This window comes from Nuphar pumila, unplaced genomic scaffold, assembly GCF_984573655.1.
Source record: "Nuphar pumila unplaced genomic scaffold, dmNupPumi1.hap1.1 HAP1_SCAFFOLD_188, whole genome shotgun sequence".
Taxonomy (NCBI): domain Eukaryota; kingdom Viridiplantae; phylum Streptophyta; class Magnoliopsida; order Nymphaeales; family Nymphaeaceae; genus Nuphar; species Nuphar pumila.
The window spans coordinates 13,485-29,107 of record NW_028323207.1 but is presented as its reverse complement, the minus strand read 5'-3'; the positions used below and the strand labels follow the sequence as shown (position 1 = coordinate 29,107).

General features: G+C 37.3%; 1 protein-coding gene and 2 non-coding genes across 3 annotated transcripts; 1 reads left to right on the top strand and 2 right to left on the bottom strand.

Moving 5' to 3' along the window:
- Positions 1-14,168: 14,168 nt before the first annotated feature.
- On the bottom strand, positions 14,169-14,241 carry TRNAI-GAU (transfer RNA isoleucine (anticodon GAU)). Its single transcript has one exon. It is a non-coding gene; the product is annotated as a tRNA-Ile (tRNA).
- Positions 14,242-14,342: 101 nt separating this feature from the next.
- TRNAK-UUU (transfer RNA lysine (anticodon UUU)) lies at positions 14,343-14,415 on the top strand. The gene has a single exon. It is a non-coding gene; the product is annotated as a tRNA-Lys (tRNA).
- Positions 14,416-14,757: 342 nt separating this feature from the next.
- LOC149810877 (Cytochrome C oxidase subunit II-like, transmembrane domain-containing protein) lies at positions 14,758-15,582 on the bottom strand. The gene has a single exon (XM_089994100.1). The coding sequence runs from the start codon at positions 15,580-15,582 to the stop codon at positions 14,758-14,760; it is 825 nt and encodes a 274-aa protein (XP_089850226.1).
- Between the last annotated feature and the right edge of the window lie 41 nt (positions 15,583-15,623).

Sequence of the window (15,623 nt, the reverse complement as noted above, 5' to 3'; positions counted from 1 at the left end):
TTTTTCAAAAAAGCCTTATTTCAAAAAAAAGTAAAGCTGCGGCCTTTGACCTTTGGTTTTCACACGGACTGCGGCATCCACCTAGCCCGTTTGCGCCATCTGGAATGCGGCATCATCAGAACCCTGGAGAGCAACCGCTTCTCCCCTATGGTTATGTATTATGTTAGCTCTATTAGTAGCCATCTCATGTGGACTAGATAGGCTTGGTGGGGTAATAGGGGGATTTCCAGATAGCCAAACAAACCAACTTCTTGTCGAGGATATTGATTGGCACCCCGTGGTAGCTTTTGCTCTTGCGCAAAAGCAACAGTGGCGTCGCCAAACAAAAGGTCGATTATAAAAATCGCTGATCTTATTATAGTTGATATTGCGCTTATTTTAACAATTGTTTTTGTCCCGCCTACTGTTCATGCTATGGCTACTAGGCATAAACCCTGTAGCGTATAAAATATTTCATGCAAAAGGTATTTATTTACGTTATAGTTAATCATTCAAATTTAATTTAATATCTATTGTTTACAAGGCTCTTGCTTCCTTTGTAGCCTTTGACCCTTTTACCCCTTCTGCCCGCAGCTAAAGCAATAAGCACTGGCGTATCCAGTTTTGCCTACGGCTGCAAGGCCGTAACCTAGCTTCGTTTGGCAAAGCAACTGCAGTCCCTTTGCTTCTGCTTTACGCTTGAAGTACGAATGTTAACTTTTGCCCTTGCTACACTTCAGCCTTTGGTTTTCCAAGTTAATGGGGGGGCAAACGCTATTGGTTACGTTATTATCTATCGATACTTCCAAATACTACATCTAATGAGCCAATTATAGCAACTACATCGGCAATGTAGTGGCCTTTTCCTAAAAGATCGATAGCTTGAAGCGATGAGTAATCAGGTGATTTTATTTTCACACGGTAAGGTCGGTTAGTACCATTACTAACGAATAAAACACCAAATTCACCCTTAGGCGCTTCGGTTGCGCAATAAGTTTCTCCGACAGGCACCACAAAACCGGAGGTAGACGTTTTAAAGTGTCGAATTAGACTTTCCATATCTGACTTAAATTCGGCCCTTGAGGCTACAGGGCCGTCCGTTGATTTAATTGGACCTGTAGGCATTAGGTCAAGAGTTTGTTTAATTATGCTGAGGCTTTCTCTCATTTCTTCAATACGAAGAAGATATCTGTCATAACAATCGGAATTAGTGCCAACCGGTACATTAAACTGCACTTGGTCGTAAGCGTCGTAGGGTTGAGCTTTACGTAAGTCATAAGCTATTCCTGAACCGCGAAGCAGCACTCCGCTAACTCCCCAAGCAATCGCATCTTCTGCTTTTAAGACGCCTATATTTACTAGCCGCTGCTTAAAAATACGATTTCCAGTAAGAAGTTCCTCTATTTCGTCAATTCTTGAAGCAAACTGCTCCGCCCAGACATGTATATCTTGTAATAGGCCTGCAGGTAAATCTGCGGCTACGCCACCTGGTCTAAAATAAGCTGAATGCATTCGGGCTCCGCTTACTCTTTCATAAAACTCCATTAATTTTTCCCGTTCTTCAAAAGCAAATAGAAACGGAGTTAGAGCCCCTGTATCCATAGCAAAGCAAGTTACAGCTAATAAATGATTTAATACGCGAGTAATTTCAGCAAATAAAGTCCTAATGAATTGGGCTCGACGGGGTACTTCCGTTTCCGTTAATCGCTCAACAGCCAAACAATAGCTGTGCTCCATTGACATAACAGAAACGTAATCTAGCCTGTCAAAGTAAGGCAAGGCTTGTAATACAGTTTTGTATTCTATTAATTTTTCGGTTCCACGATGTAATAAACCGATATGAGTGTCAGTTGAAAGAACTTGCTCCCCTCTCATAGAAAGGATTAATCTTAGCACACCGTGCGCAGCGGGGTGCTGGGGGCCAAAGTTTAGTGTGAAAGGTCTTGTAATTGTAGGTTTAATTGTATTTTGTATTGCCATGTTTAATATAATAATGTAGCATTGTGTCTTTTGCTATAACCTGATAACTTTGTAATTGTAGCAAAAACGAGGTTGTCAGAGATAAACAGTCAAATACTTTAAGGCATTCAAACATTTTCTTCGGTTCTTACTTTGCACTTTTGGCTTTTGACTTTTGGAAGCCAAAGGTGCAAAGCAAGGAAATAGCAAAAAGCCATAAAGACTCTTTCGGAAGAGCTTTTTTTTAATCTATGCGCCAAGTGTCAAGATGTCGTGGAGGGTTTAAAGCGGAGAAGCTACTATTATGCTTTTATATTGTTTTCTTATAAGTGGGTGAAGTTTATAAGGCATCTGCTATTTCATACCATTTACGTATAAGCTTTTCAAACGCATTTTTTTTCAAAAGCATCTGCACTTGGTAGATGCGCTTTTTTAGTTTTAAGTCTATAAAACTCCTTGACTAGATTAAGCCTTTTATGCTTTATAGAGTCACTACTATGAAGAGCTATGTAATCTACAAACTTTAAAACCAGCTCCTCTTTTTTTACATAGAAATAATGCCCACCCTCAGAGGCTAAAGCGGAAAGGCGAGGGGTTCCTTTTGCGAAATACGTATTCCCAAATCCAAATGCTATAGCTATTTGTTCTACATTAGTAACATATTTGTTGAAAACCTTAACCTCTATTAGCGGAGCCACACCTTGTAAAACTTTTTGTATTCTGTTTTCCAAAGTTTCTGTATCTTTAAACTTTAATACCTTTTTGTTTTAGAGGAGTTACCTAACTTTTTAGCCGCTCTCGTCGCGGAAGAAGGTCTACTCTTCATATATATAGTACCATCTGCAGTAAACAAACCTGCAATATAGCCATCTTTACTAGTTAGAGGCCCGGGTTCTGTAAAATTTATAGAAAAAGCCTGACATAGTTTTTTAAATTGTTCAATACGAATAGTATTTCTAATAGGCCCATTTAAGCCTTTAGTTAGTTCAACAAGAGTGTCTTTTCCGTTTATAGCGGTTTTTGCGTTTAAATGAAACGCATCTCGTTTTTATTCGCCACTTTTTTAAGATAACCCCCAAATTGTTGTTGTAATTCCAATAAAAAAGGTTCATCTTCAATATGCATTGTGATTACGTATTCCCCTGTATTTTTGAATACAACGATATGACCGTCGCCATCTAAAAGACCTGCAAAGAAAGGATAAGTCATTACACTAGATGTACTAGTAGAAATAGACGAATTTGTAAGTTTGTTTGTTATTAGCGTAATTCTATTTTTACTTCAGTCTTCTGGAGTTGGGCCTAAGGTTTTCCCTTAGGGAAAACTTAAGCTATTGTTCTTACTTTCTTCTGTTACAGTCTTTTCTTTTTAATTCCCTATAGTATATTTATTGGTAAAGTAAAAGCTAACATTAATTCCAAGAAAAAATTGCAGCTCCTAAGCTATTTATATATTTTTTATATTGTACCATAAGCGGACAAGCTTTTCCATTTTTCAGTAGAAAGTGAGTCAGCACTTTGCAAATAAGCCTTCTTTCGCCTAAGTTTATAAAATTGTTCAATTTGGTCCAATCTTTTATATTTTACTGAAAGGGTACAATACAAGTTCATATATTTATAAAATTGAACTATTTCGATTTCCTTTTTTATGAAAAAATAAAAGTGTCTTTTCGGAGCTCTGCGGTCTCTTTTTGAAAAACCTGTAGTTCCCAAACATAATGCCTTGGAAATGTCACCAACATTAATTATAAGTAGGTTTGCAATTCGAATTTTTATAAAAGGGGCTACCCCTTTCAAAATATGTTGGATCTTTTTTTCTGCAGGACTCAATTTATCAAAGAGTTGTTTGCAAATAACGGAATTTAAAGCTTTTTATTTTTTAGCAGCTGCAGAAGGGCGGCAATTTAAAAAAAGAATTTAAAAAAAGGCTACCATCAATAAATAAACCTGCAATATAGCCATCTTTACCAGTTAGAGGCTCCGATTCTCTGAATTCGATAGATAAAGCTTTACATAGCTCTTTAAACTGTTCTACACGAATGCTGTTTCTGACATGTCCATTAAGTTTTTGGGTTAGCTCAATAAGAGTGTCCTTTCCATTAATAGCGGTTTTTGCATTTAGATGAAATCTCATAGCCTTTTTATTTGCCACTTTTTTAAGATATCCCCCTAATTGTTGCTGCAATCCTTTCAGAAAAAGCTCGTCCTCAATACGCAGTGCGCTTTTGTACTCTCCTGTATTATTATATACGACGATGTGACCGTCTCCATCTAATAAACTGGCCAAAAAAGGCTAAGTCATTACACTAGATGTACTAGTAGAAATAGACGAATTTGTAAGTTTGTTTGTTATTAGCATAATTCTATTTTTTTGTATTGTACAGCCGTCTTAATTTTAAATGTTGACCCTGGTCACCGAGTGTCTTTGCTTGGGTCACCGTACCCCATGCGGCATAGGGGAAAAGTAACAAGAAAATTCAACTGCGAATTCCTTCACGATTACCGGTTACAACTTATGCCGAACTCCGAGCCTAACAATGAAACCTTTTGAATATTTTAGTAGCTCCTAAGCTATTTATTTATGCTAAAAACAGTAAGTAGTTGCTTAAATACTGATTTTTTTTCTATTATAAAGTCTTGTTTAACGATTTTGCTTTTGATTGCTTGCAGAATTAAGCATAAGCTACCGGTAAAGCATTGATTAATTATACATATTACGCAGGTTAGTACGGAAGCTAATAATAAAGCACTTATAAAGTTGAGCATCGGCAATTGGTAAAAACCAAAGCTATTTGATACTTGCAAGCCACTGGCTACAACAACTAAAAGCAAGGCTTGTAGAAAAGGAAGTTTTTTTTGTTTATCTACTAGACAAATCATCATATAGGCTAAAATAGATAAAAAAAAGGTTAGGGCCATTTATTTAGTTAGCTCAACTCTTGCTTCTCCTTAGTACTTACCTATATAAACATCGGGGTCAGTATTAACTAAATTAATAAGCAACACCTCGTCTATTGAACAAAGCTGGACAAAGCTGCTCCAATTGTAAGCCACCAAAAAAAGGCCTAAAAGTAAGGCTAAATAAAAACGAAGGTTTAACCAGCAGCTAACTGCTAGCTCTTTTGTTGGGAACCTGTTTAAATGAAATTGGCTATATCGTATTTCGTTAAGTCCTTTATTAAAATCTCGCGTGCTGCTAAACAAGAATATTAAAAAAAATAACGAAAGAAAAGCTTGACTTGCTAATAATAAATCAGCAGAGCTTTAGGGCTGCAGTAGGTTGCTAACAAAGAATAACCATGCTTGAGCAATGACCAAAGCCGCTAAAGCTGAGGTCATTGAAAAAACAGCTAAATAAATTAAGGCTAACAACGTTAATAATAAAACGTTTTTTAGGTAAGTAATATGCTTAGTCATATTAGGAGTTTCTAAATTTTAAATTGTAGCTTTTGGTTTTAGTTTTCCCCTGTAGTTACAACCTTACAACCCTTGGCAGTTGTAAGGTTGTAACTACAGGGGAAAACTTCACTACAAATAAGTTACGCAAAAGTTACGAGAGAAAATTAAATTCAACCGCAAATTCCTTTACGGTTACCAGTTACGACTTATGCCGAGCCCCAAGCCTAACAATGAAACTATTTGGTTACTTTAGCCTTTGTTTTGTTATAAAACATAATAAAGGGTATAGTATCAAAGTAGTTTTTCCTATTAGGCGAGTTACCCCGCATTGACGGGCTATTTATAACCAGCAAATATCAAGTTTCACCGTTCCAGTTCTATAGAACGATTACTCGCAATTCCTTCTTCATGTTTTCGAGTTGCAGAAAACAATCCGTTTAGTGATTTTTAACAGATTCGCTCCGGCTTTATTAAATATCTCGAGATTACACCCTAGCTACTGTTTGTGATCACTTTTGTATTACGTTTCGAAGCCACAGTTATAAACCTCATGAGGACCTGAGATGATGCCTGCTTCCTCTGCTTTATCAACAGCTGTCTATTACTGGAACTTTGTGATATTGACCACAATTAGTATAGTAAAAATAGGCGTTTCGCTCGTTTCTGGACTTAACCGAACTTTACATAAAACGAGCTGACCTCGGCCATGCAAGGCTGTGATTATATAATTTTAATGATTAAATTAAAATCAGATAAACATCCAAAACTGCGTAAGGTTAGCGCGTAGCTACGAATTAATCAACATAATCCACTGCGTTGGTTCACTGCGCATAAATTGTTTCAATTTTAAACTTGCGTTCGTACTATTGAGGTGGACCATTTACGCGTTAGCTTACACCCTAACAAAGTTACGGAGGTAATGGTCATCGTTGACTGAACAGACTACAGCCGTATCTAATGGCTTTTGCTCCCTGTTCCTTCGTCCTTAAGCTCCCGTATTGCCCCAGCGCGTTGCCTTCGCAATTGGCGTTCCTAGTAAGATCTACCCATTTTATCGGTCCCTTGCTAATTCCACACGCCGCTGACACACAAGTTTTTGCCGGAGGACACTGTACACCCAGTCATGATCTTCATTGCTCGAGCGTCATGTATAACCGAGCTTTCTGGCACACATATTAAGCCGCTCTAATCCCTAGATACGTTCTGATTATTCTCTAGTATTAGTAGTTTACGGATATTTCCTTCATTCCTACACTCTTTCGATTCGCTCAGGCTTTCGCCCATTGGCAAATATTCCACGCTGCTGCGGTCTAATGACCGAAAGCCCTTACTAGGCTTTTGGTACCGATCACCCTCTCGAATCGGTTAGCGATAATCGTTCAGGTAGTTTGGTCTCTACCCATACTAATCGCACATGACAGCTCTATATTACGAAATACATCTATTACTATTAAAGCTTTTAATATAGCCACCAGGTCATGCATTCCTACCCTGTACGCTAAGTGTTGTTTTCACTTAAACAAGCATGCGTAAAGTCGAAAGATCGCAATCGAAGTAAGGCACAATCAACCTCATTTAAATTTTCAATTATAATTATATATCGCTCACTACAAGACATAAATTTTTTAATATTTAATTTGCTTTTTTAGAAAAAAGAAGTTTTTTTTGGCCTTTGGTATAGTCTAAGGTTGTAACTAGGAAAAAAGAAAACCAAAGGGGCAAAGGAAGCAAAGGCGGTAAAGTCTAGAGCAAGGGGGGGGTGTTTTTAGTATTAAATGGCTAAAGCTGTCTCCAGCATTACACCTTTAACCTATTGACGCAGTAGTATACTGCGATTTACAATGACTTCTTAGGAGAGCTTCTCGCTTTATATGGTTTCAGCGATTAGCTTTTCAAGCGTAGCGTTGCAACAATGCCTTTTTTAAGACAATTGCTAAACCAGCGGCGTGGACTCTCAAAATCCTTTCGTACTATTGGAGTCTATCCCTCAGTCATTTTATTTTGTTATTGAAATCTCCAGATAGAATCAATCCTGTCTTACGACGGATTAAACCCAACTCACGTTTGGTTTTACGCAGAGAACAGCTGCACCCTTCGAACCTTCTACAGCTCGAGGACACCAAAAGTCGACATCGAAAAAGTAAATACATTTTTAACATAAACAAGCGTAACAGTTAACAAAAACGCTTTTAGCACTTAGCCAATATAATATTAGACTAGGTTATTTTTACAACGTTAATTTAACCAAGTTTATAAACAAAACTGGGCACTATATACTTTTGAATCAAACTCCGAAAAAGAGGCCTTGACTTGGCAGCTATACCTAAACGATAGTATGTTTTATCTTTGAAGAAAGTAGCGTCTATATCAAATTTTTTTTTTAACGCTAAAACCATAATTCTATGGTCCACTTGGCTAAAACCTTGCGTATTTAGGATATAACTAACCCGTCCGTTTTTCTGCTTTAAGCTGCCGTCATCCATATACCAATAAGCTAGCACTCTAGGTGTAAGTAGTTTTGTTATGTTTTTAGGCACACGTTTCACTCGTCTATAGGCTCCGTTTTCGATGTAAAATAAATCATAATAATATTTTAAACTAATATGTGAATAGGTCCTAAACCAGCAACTTTGTCCCGGAGTTTTATGTAAATCGTTTGTTATTGTACGCATTTGAGGTGATGTGCCTACAAAGGGTTCAAAAACAGCATATAGGTGATTTATGTAGTCAACCTGGGTATGTTTTTGCTCGAATTTAACAGAATATACCGGTTTTCCTAATCTACAAGAGATGCTAGCATCACCTAATAGGGTGCCTATTAGCACTTCTTTTTGTACCATAGTTAGCGAGAGTTTTAGTTTATAGGCTTTAAGTTTTTCCCCATAAAATTTTCTACGGGTTATTCCAGAATTTGACTGTTCTAGTTGTAGTTGTTTTGCTATAACCTTACCCCCCACGCTTTCCTGGCTAGGGACAAGAGTAAGGTTATTTTTTACCTGGTTGTTTTTGTTTATTGTCATTTATTTTATGTTTTTGGATGTATTCCAAAAAGCCTCGGTAGTTATTACTCAATAGTGCTACAAACACTGAATTAGCAAGCATAAAAGCGGCTGCTCTTTTTGCCTTAGGGCAAAGGTGATGTAGCTAGTTATTTTTAAAATTGAAAACTAGTGATCTTTTAGCTCGCAATTGCCTGCAAGTATCAGACTATCTCATCGACCTATTTATCTAAAAATAGGTCGTTTGGCATGTAGTCGTTGAGGATTCCCACACTTTTTATTGCAATAAGCTTATTGCAGTAATAGGTTAGGTTTCCTGCTGATTGTCCGCATTCACAAGTGTCAATTTAAGTACGTAAACGAAAACTTGCGTAAGTTTACCTTATATGCCAAACTTTTATTGTAAAATAAAAAAAAGTTGTAAGGTCATAACTAGGTAAACTACCGCAAGCACTTAAACCTTGTAAAGTCTACATTCTTTTAAAGAAACGGAGATTTCAGCATATAGCCAAATGCATTCTTAAAATATCTCTATTTTAAAGCCCCGATGTGTTAAGGTCGCAAACGCCGGCTTCTATATGGACTATAGGCCGGAATAACGCTGTTATCCCTAGAGTAACTTTGATCCGTTAATCCCGGGCTTTTCCACTCAAAACCCGGGGGTCATTATAGCAGACTTTCGTCCCAAATTCGACTTGTAGGTCTCATAGTCAGGCTAGCTTATACTATTGTGCTCTACACAAAGTTTCCGACTTTGCTGAGCTAACCTTTGCACACTGGCGTTACCTTTTAGCCAGCATCCGCCCCAGATAAACTGCCCACCAAACACTGTCTCATTAAAGATGAGCTGCTAATTATTAGTCTAGCGGTTTTCCAGTGGCGCCGGTGCCTTTGCTTTTCTAGTAAGAAAAGTTGAACCGGCTCCCGCCTATTACTATAAAACGAATAATCTGCAGCAATGTTAAGTTACAGTAAAGCTTCATAGGGTCTTATCGTCTTGGAGATTTTAGCCGGTATTTGGACCGGCATTCTTATTTCACAGCCATCACCCACGAGACAGTAGGAAGATCGTTACGTTATTCGTGCAGGACACCAATTAAATGCCTAGGAATTTCGCTACTGTTAACACCGTTATAGTTGTTATAGTAGGCGGCGCTTCTCAGCGCAACCCCTAATTCAAAACTGAGCGTGCCTTTTTCAAGGCACTCAGCTTCTCGTGAAGCATATACCTAAACAAATTTAATAATAGACTAATCTTTTTAAAATTTAGCTTTCTTATTATACCTTAAATGCAAATAGGGTTATAAATAATTTAAATGGGACCAAGTAAACCTAGTACGGTTTTTATTCATCCCATTTTTGAGTTTGCTAATGCTATCAAAATTGATGACTTTACCTGTATTTTTTTTACGCATTAAGTCATCAACCTTGCACCAATCATTGTAATCCAGATATTTAGATGTTAACAAAGGGTAAGTATCAAAGTAATTCCGCAGAACATTCTTTGACTTTAAGCTACTAGCTTTTATCACATAGTAATGCCGACCGCTTTTATTTTCCATAATGGTGTACAGCTTGACATTTAATGCACAAGCTATATTATTAAAAAGTTCACCATAATACAAGCCTGATTTAGGGTCTTGCATACGCTGATTTATTTGAAATTGGCACCCAACGCTTTTGCGTGTTTTTAGTCTCAAATCAATACCAAAACTTCCATCAGCATCTGTAAACCCTGCAAACCAAGGCGTATTCATAGAAAATCTTGTAGAATGCTTAACACTACCTAGTTTTGTTCCTAGTTTTTGGTTTAACCAATTACTTATAAGATTTAACTGATATGCTTTTGGCGTTTTTAGTTTATCATGTATCAAATTAAAAACACATCTTAGCCCAATAGGGGTAAAAACATTTAGTACGCACGAGTTGTTATCATGCCGTATATCAATGCTACCTATAGACTCATTGTTGCAAAGGCATTTTAAAACAAGCATCAGCTTTTGCAAGAGAGGTACTTGTTGTATATGCAAAGTAATATGAAAAGTTGGTTTAGGGAAAGATTTGTCTTTTACGTTAATATTCCCATCACCTTCCCATAAGCCAGCCAAGTAATGACCTAACAAAACAAAGTCATTATAAACATGCGCTTTTTTATATATAACCCCTATTTCTTTAATCATAAAAGTTTATTTTTATTGCTTTTTACATCTTGTTAATTAACAAAGTAACTTATAGATGTAAAGTTTAGGTCGCGATTCACGCGGGATACGTCAGCATATCCGGCTAGTTACAGCCACGTCTTTTCAACAAAACTTGTTATCAAGTTCGGCATTCGCTTCTTATCCCGTCCTAATTCCACTCTTTTTGCGTGCAAACATATTAAACTTTATACCTAGGGGTATAAAGCAAAAAAGCGTGGAACTTAATTCGTTCCGTAATAACTTACCAGGAGTACTTAGATTCCTGCTATACACAGTAACATTGATTAAGAACGACATATAACGCCGTAGTATATGCCATCAGTTACTTTGCTTCAATCACAGATTCACGTTAGTTAATCTTATACTCTTTGCTAGGAGTTCGTCGATTTAATCTTCACCCCTTTTAGCCCGGCTTCACACCTCAAAAATTGAATGCACATTTTGACGCATGCGGGCTACGCTTTTCATCAGTTCTCGTGATGTTTGGATTTTAACCAACAAGTTATTACAGTTACTGGGCCTTTGATTATTTTCAAGCCCCAGCTAAAGGCTCCAAATACATAAACCTAGCTTGCAATGCGATGTATTACATCAGCAACTGGAAGAAACAATCGGATTATATTAATTCGATAATTTCATCGGCTTATCTTTTTGTTTCCCTTTAAACGAGTCGCACACGGCGGTCGATAACCGGCGCCTTCACAAAATGAAATTTTCATCATTCAGCTTAAGTTAGCGGCTCTTGACAAACGTCAGATTCTATACGTCCTATTACAAGTTAGCAGAACCCTGTGTTTTGAGTAAACAGTCGCCCTCCTCTATTTTCTGAGGCTACTTTTTTTCAATAGTAGCCACTCTTCTTTCTAAAGTACGAGTGTAATTTGCCGAGTTCCTTATGGGTGATTACGGCTTAATCTTAGTAAAATTTACTTGTCCACCTGTGTCAGTTTGAGTACGGTATTGGATTACTACTTTAACTTTTGTTATTTTATAGCAAAGCTAAAGCCGCTTTTAAACAAGGAATACTGTGTTATTTCCAGCAGTGAATAATTTAAACTAGGTGAATACGCCTCAAAACATTATTATTAAGTTTTCCTTTTAGCTTTAGGTTATAAGAGGCGCTTTTTTATCTTAACTTATATCACAAGTCACACAGCTCTAACGGGTACTTCTTTTAAAGCACCCGCTTTCCTTGCTTTTGAGTGATGGCCTTTGGTTTTTCAAGTTTACAAGAAAACTGAAGCAACAAGGCAAAAGTCCCACTTAAAAGCTACCTTCCCGTCATTGTCTTTATACAATTTAGGGGCCGACTTACCTTAGATCTACTACCGTTGTCTAAGAAACCTTGGACTTTCGATCCTTGAGTTTTTATTGCTCAATTTTTAGCTACTATAGCTGATATAGTCACAACCAATATCTTATTTAGTCTTACCGACAAAACTTTCGCGATATATGGTTCGTCTCGCTACCCTAACTCTTCTATAAGCTTCCTAATAATTATTAGGTATATATTTGGAGCTAGCTATGAAATGGGCGGTAAGCTTAGTCCGGTTAAATTATCGGCGCTAGTGTACTAACGTAGTGAGCTATTACGCTTTCTTTAAACGATAGATGCTGCTAATCAAACGTCCAACGCTTCTTTGTACAATAACTTCCTTTCTCACTTAGCTTACGCTTTCAGGCCTTATTCTATAGTTTGGGCTGTTTCCCTTTCGTCGTATACAGCTTGTCCCGTACCGACTGACTACTAATTTTAAAAGCTTAGAATTCAGAGTTTGCAAAACGTCAGTAAAAATTTCTTTCCCGTCGGTCTTACAGTGCTTTACATCTCTAGCTTATTTTTAATTTTAGCGCCCTGCCTAAACAGGTTTCGCGAGAAACGAGATATTGCGAAGAGCGATTAGTATTTCGCTTCTTTTCTAAGCTCATACAAACACGTTGCAACGTGAACTGCTTCAGACCTCCAAACACCTTTCGGGGCTCTTCATCTTGGCTTAAAAAAGCTCTCTTCGCTTCGCGTCTTGTGCTAGTTGTATAGTTTTTTTTCGATTAAGAAGCTTACCTTTAACAAGTTAAACTACAATCTAGCACAAAGTCATCAGCGCATGATTCAAAAGGCACCACTTTATTAAACTTTGCTTAACTAAGTGTCTTACTAAGCTACGAGTTGCAGATTCTGTTTCAGCATAGTTGGTCACTATCACTTTTCAAATTTCCCTCACGGTACTTGTTCACTATCGGTCCTAATACAATATTTAGCCTTGGGAGAGGTTCCCCTTTTATTCGACAAAAAACGCCGAATTTTTAAATAAAAACAAAATATATAAGGTTTACAGGACTATCACCTTTTAAAGTACGCATTTCCAGACGTTTCGACCTTATAGATATTTGTTTAGGCTACTGCGCTTTCACTCGCTGCTACACACGCAATCTCGATTGATTTCTTTTCCTTCAAGTAATAAGATGTTTCAGTTCCTTGAGTTTAAAAACTGCTTACCTTTTGCTTTTGCCCTTAACCCTTGCTTTTAACTAGTTGTAAGGTCGTAACTACAATTTACCCAACCTTTGGCATATGCCAAAGGAAACCGAGAAGTTTATTTCGTTACAACAAGACAAAAGGGGATAAAAACCAAGAGTAGGCAGTTATGGCTTTTCAGCCTTTGAGGGACAAACTAGTATGTCGCGGATGCCACTAGTTTTTATCGCATTTTAGCGCCTCGTGTATTAGGCCAATCCATTCACTCGTAGCATTTTATTATATTCTAAAAATTAAAAATACCATTTTTTATAAAAATTAAAGTAGGTCACAGATTTATCCTTGCTTTTACGCAACCTTTGGTTTGTGTTTTCCCCTTGGCAAGCGAAGCAGGTTCTCTCTATGCCTTTGGTAAGTGAAGCTGCAAAGGAAAAACCTACTTCGCTTGCCAAAGGCAAAGGGTAAATTTGCTGCGCCATTGCTGCGCCATTGTAAGGTCGTAACTACAAGGGCAAAAGTTAACCTTCGCACTTTTATACAAAGGATAAAAGCAAAGGGACTGCGGCAAATGTGGCAAAAGGTAAAGGTAAGCAAAAAACAGCGGTTCGCACACTTTTGTGGCTATAGGCTAATCAACTTGAAAGCTTTATCGAAATCGGACGGGTTCGTAGCAATATTACAAGTTATTTGATTTTTTTAATTATGGTGAAACACTTTTTTTTTTCAAAACTTTCGTTTGAAATTGTAAATAGTTACTTTTATTTATTACTTTATTTAATCGAAAAATAAATAAAATCAGCTCCCTGTAGCCCAAGCTTTTCGTCTTTGTTTTCCCTTTGCCTTAGGTTTACCAAGTTTTCCCTAAGGAAAAACCCTATGCCAAAGGCAACTGCGAGTTTTTACTTCAAGCGTAAAGCAGAAGGGGATGACTTTTTTTTATTTAAAGTTATAGAAAAAATAAAAAAAGCTTTTTTTATAAAAAACAAATTAAGACTTTCTTTTAAGGGAGCCCTGTTCGCAGGTTAAACTAGTAAAAATTAATTACAGAACTAACGAGGTAATTAAAAAAGTTATCCATCTTTCTTTTTTAGTTACTTTGTCAGACACAATTTACGTAAGGGACAAAAAACATAACACAAACTAAGTAGAGACCCTTTCATCGCGACCAGAATCGAACTGGTATTTTAACCTTATCAGGGTTACGCTTTAACCAATTAAGCTACACAATGAGCCCCCTTTGCCAAACTCTGAGTAAATTTAAAATATGGCTTTGCTAGCAGTTACAACAAGGGCTTTTGGCAATGAAAACATTTTCTATACTTTCAAAGAAGTGGTTGTAGCTCAAATGGAAGAGCAATCGACTTTTAATCGATTGGTTGCAGGTTCAAGTCCTGTCGACCACAAACTTTTTTATTTATGGTTAAAAACATTCTTTTGTGGCACGCAACCTTTTTTTCTACAAAAACCTTTTTGCTCTCTATGACTATGACTAATTACACGGGAGCTTAGGCGCTGGCAGAATTGAACTGCCTTTTTCAATTTGTAAGATTGAAGTTTTACCTATAAACTAAGCGCCTGATGCTAAAAGCTCTATACCTTTCTTTTTTCCGACGCTGTACCCTATCGCGCTATAAACGAGCTCAAAGTAAAAAGTAGCCTTTGCGCTACGTTTAGTAGGGGGTAGGAAGGGGGGGGGGGGTAGGAAGGTGAAAGTCTTTTTGGCGTCTATAAGAGCTCTTATCGGTTTAAGCTTCATCTAGTTTAGTATTAACCCAATTAATGTAGTCTTCAGCATTAACTGACTCCACGCATATCGGCATGAGAGCGTGAGATGCCCCACAAAGTTCAGAACACTGTCCATAAAAGCAACCTTCTCTTTTAATTAAGAAGGTTGTTTGGTTTAATCTTCCAGGAATGGCGTCTAACTTGATACCTAAACTAGGGACAGCAAACGAATGGATAACATCCGCAGAACTAGTTAATAATCGAATATGGCTATTTACTGGAAGCACTAATCGATTGTCTACTTCTAATAGGCGCAGCTGGCCTTCTTCAAGTTGGTCATCTTGCAATAAGTAGCTATCAAATATAATGCCACCGCCGCCTAAGGCTGAATCAGCCTCTACAGCATAATCACTATACTCGTATGACCAATACCATTGTCGCCCAATGCACTTAATAGTAACAGAAGGGTCAACTATTTCATCCAAGCTGTACAATAAAGTAAACGAGGGTATTGCAATAACGCATAAAAGCAAAGCTGGAAGAGTAGTCCAAATGATTTCTAACATACTGTTATGGTGGACTTTATAGGCTTTTTCCACGCCTGCGTTACCAAATTTGTTTAAAGTGCTGCACAGTATATATAAAACAAATACTGCCACAAATAACATTATAGCCCAAATATCCGAATGGAGTGCTATGATACCTTCCATTAGCGGCGTAGCTGGGTTTTGAAAACTAATACCCCAGTTGGTAGGGAAATCACATAAGGATATAAGAGTGTTACTAGTTGCAAGAACAAACAGGCTTGCACAAATATTAGAGTTTAAATTTTTTTTTAATTTCATGTATTAAATTAGGCAATAAAGTAAATTTTTGAACTCTGGCT

What these genes read in the sequence shown, in the direction of transcription:
- LOC149810877 (XM_089994100.1), bottom strand. Translation starts at nt 15,582, where the DNA reads ATGAAATTAAAAAAAAATTTAAACTCTAATATTTGTGCAAGCCTGTTT.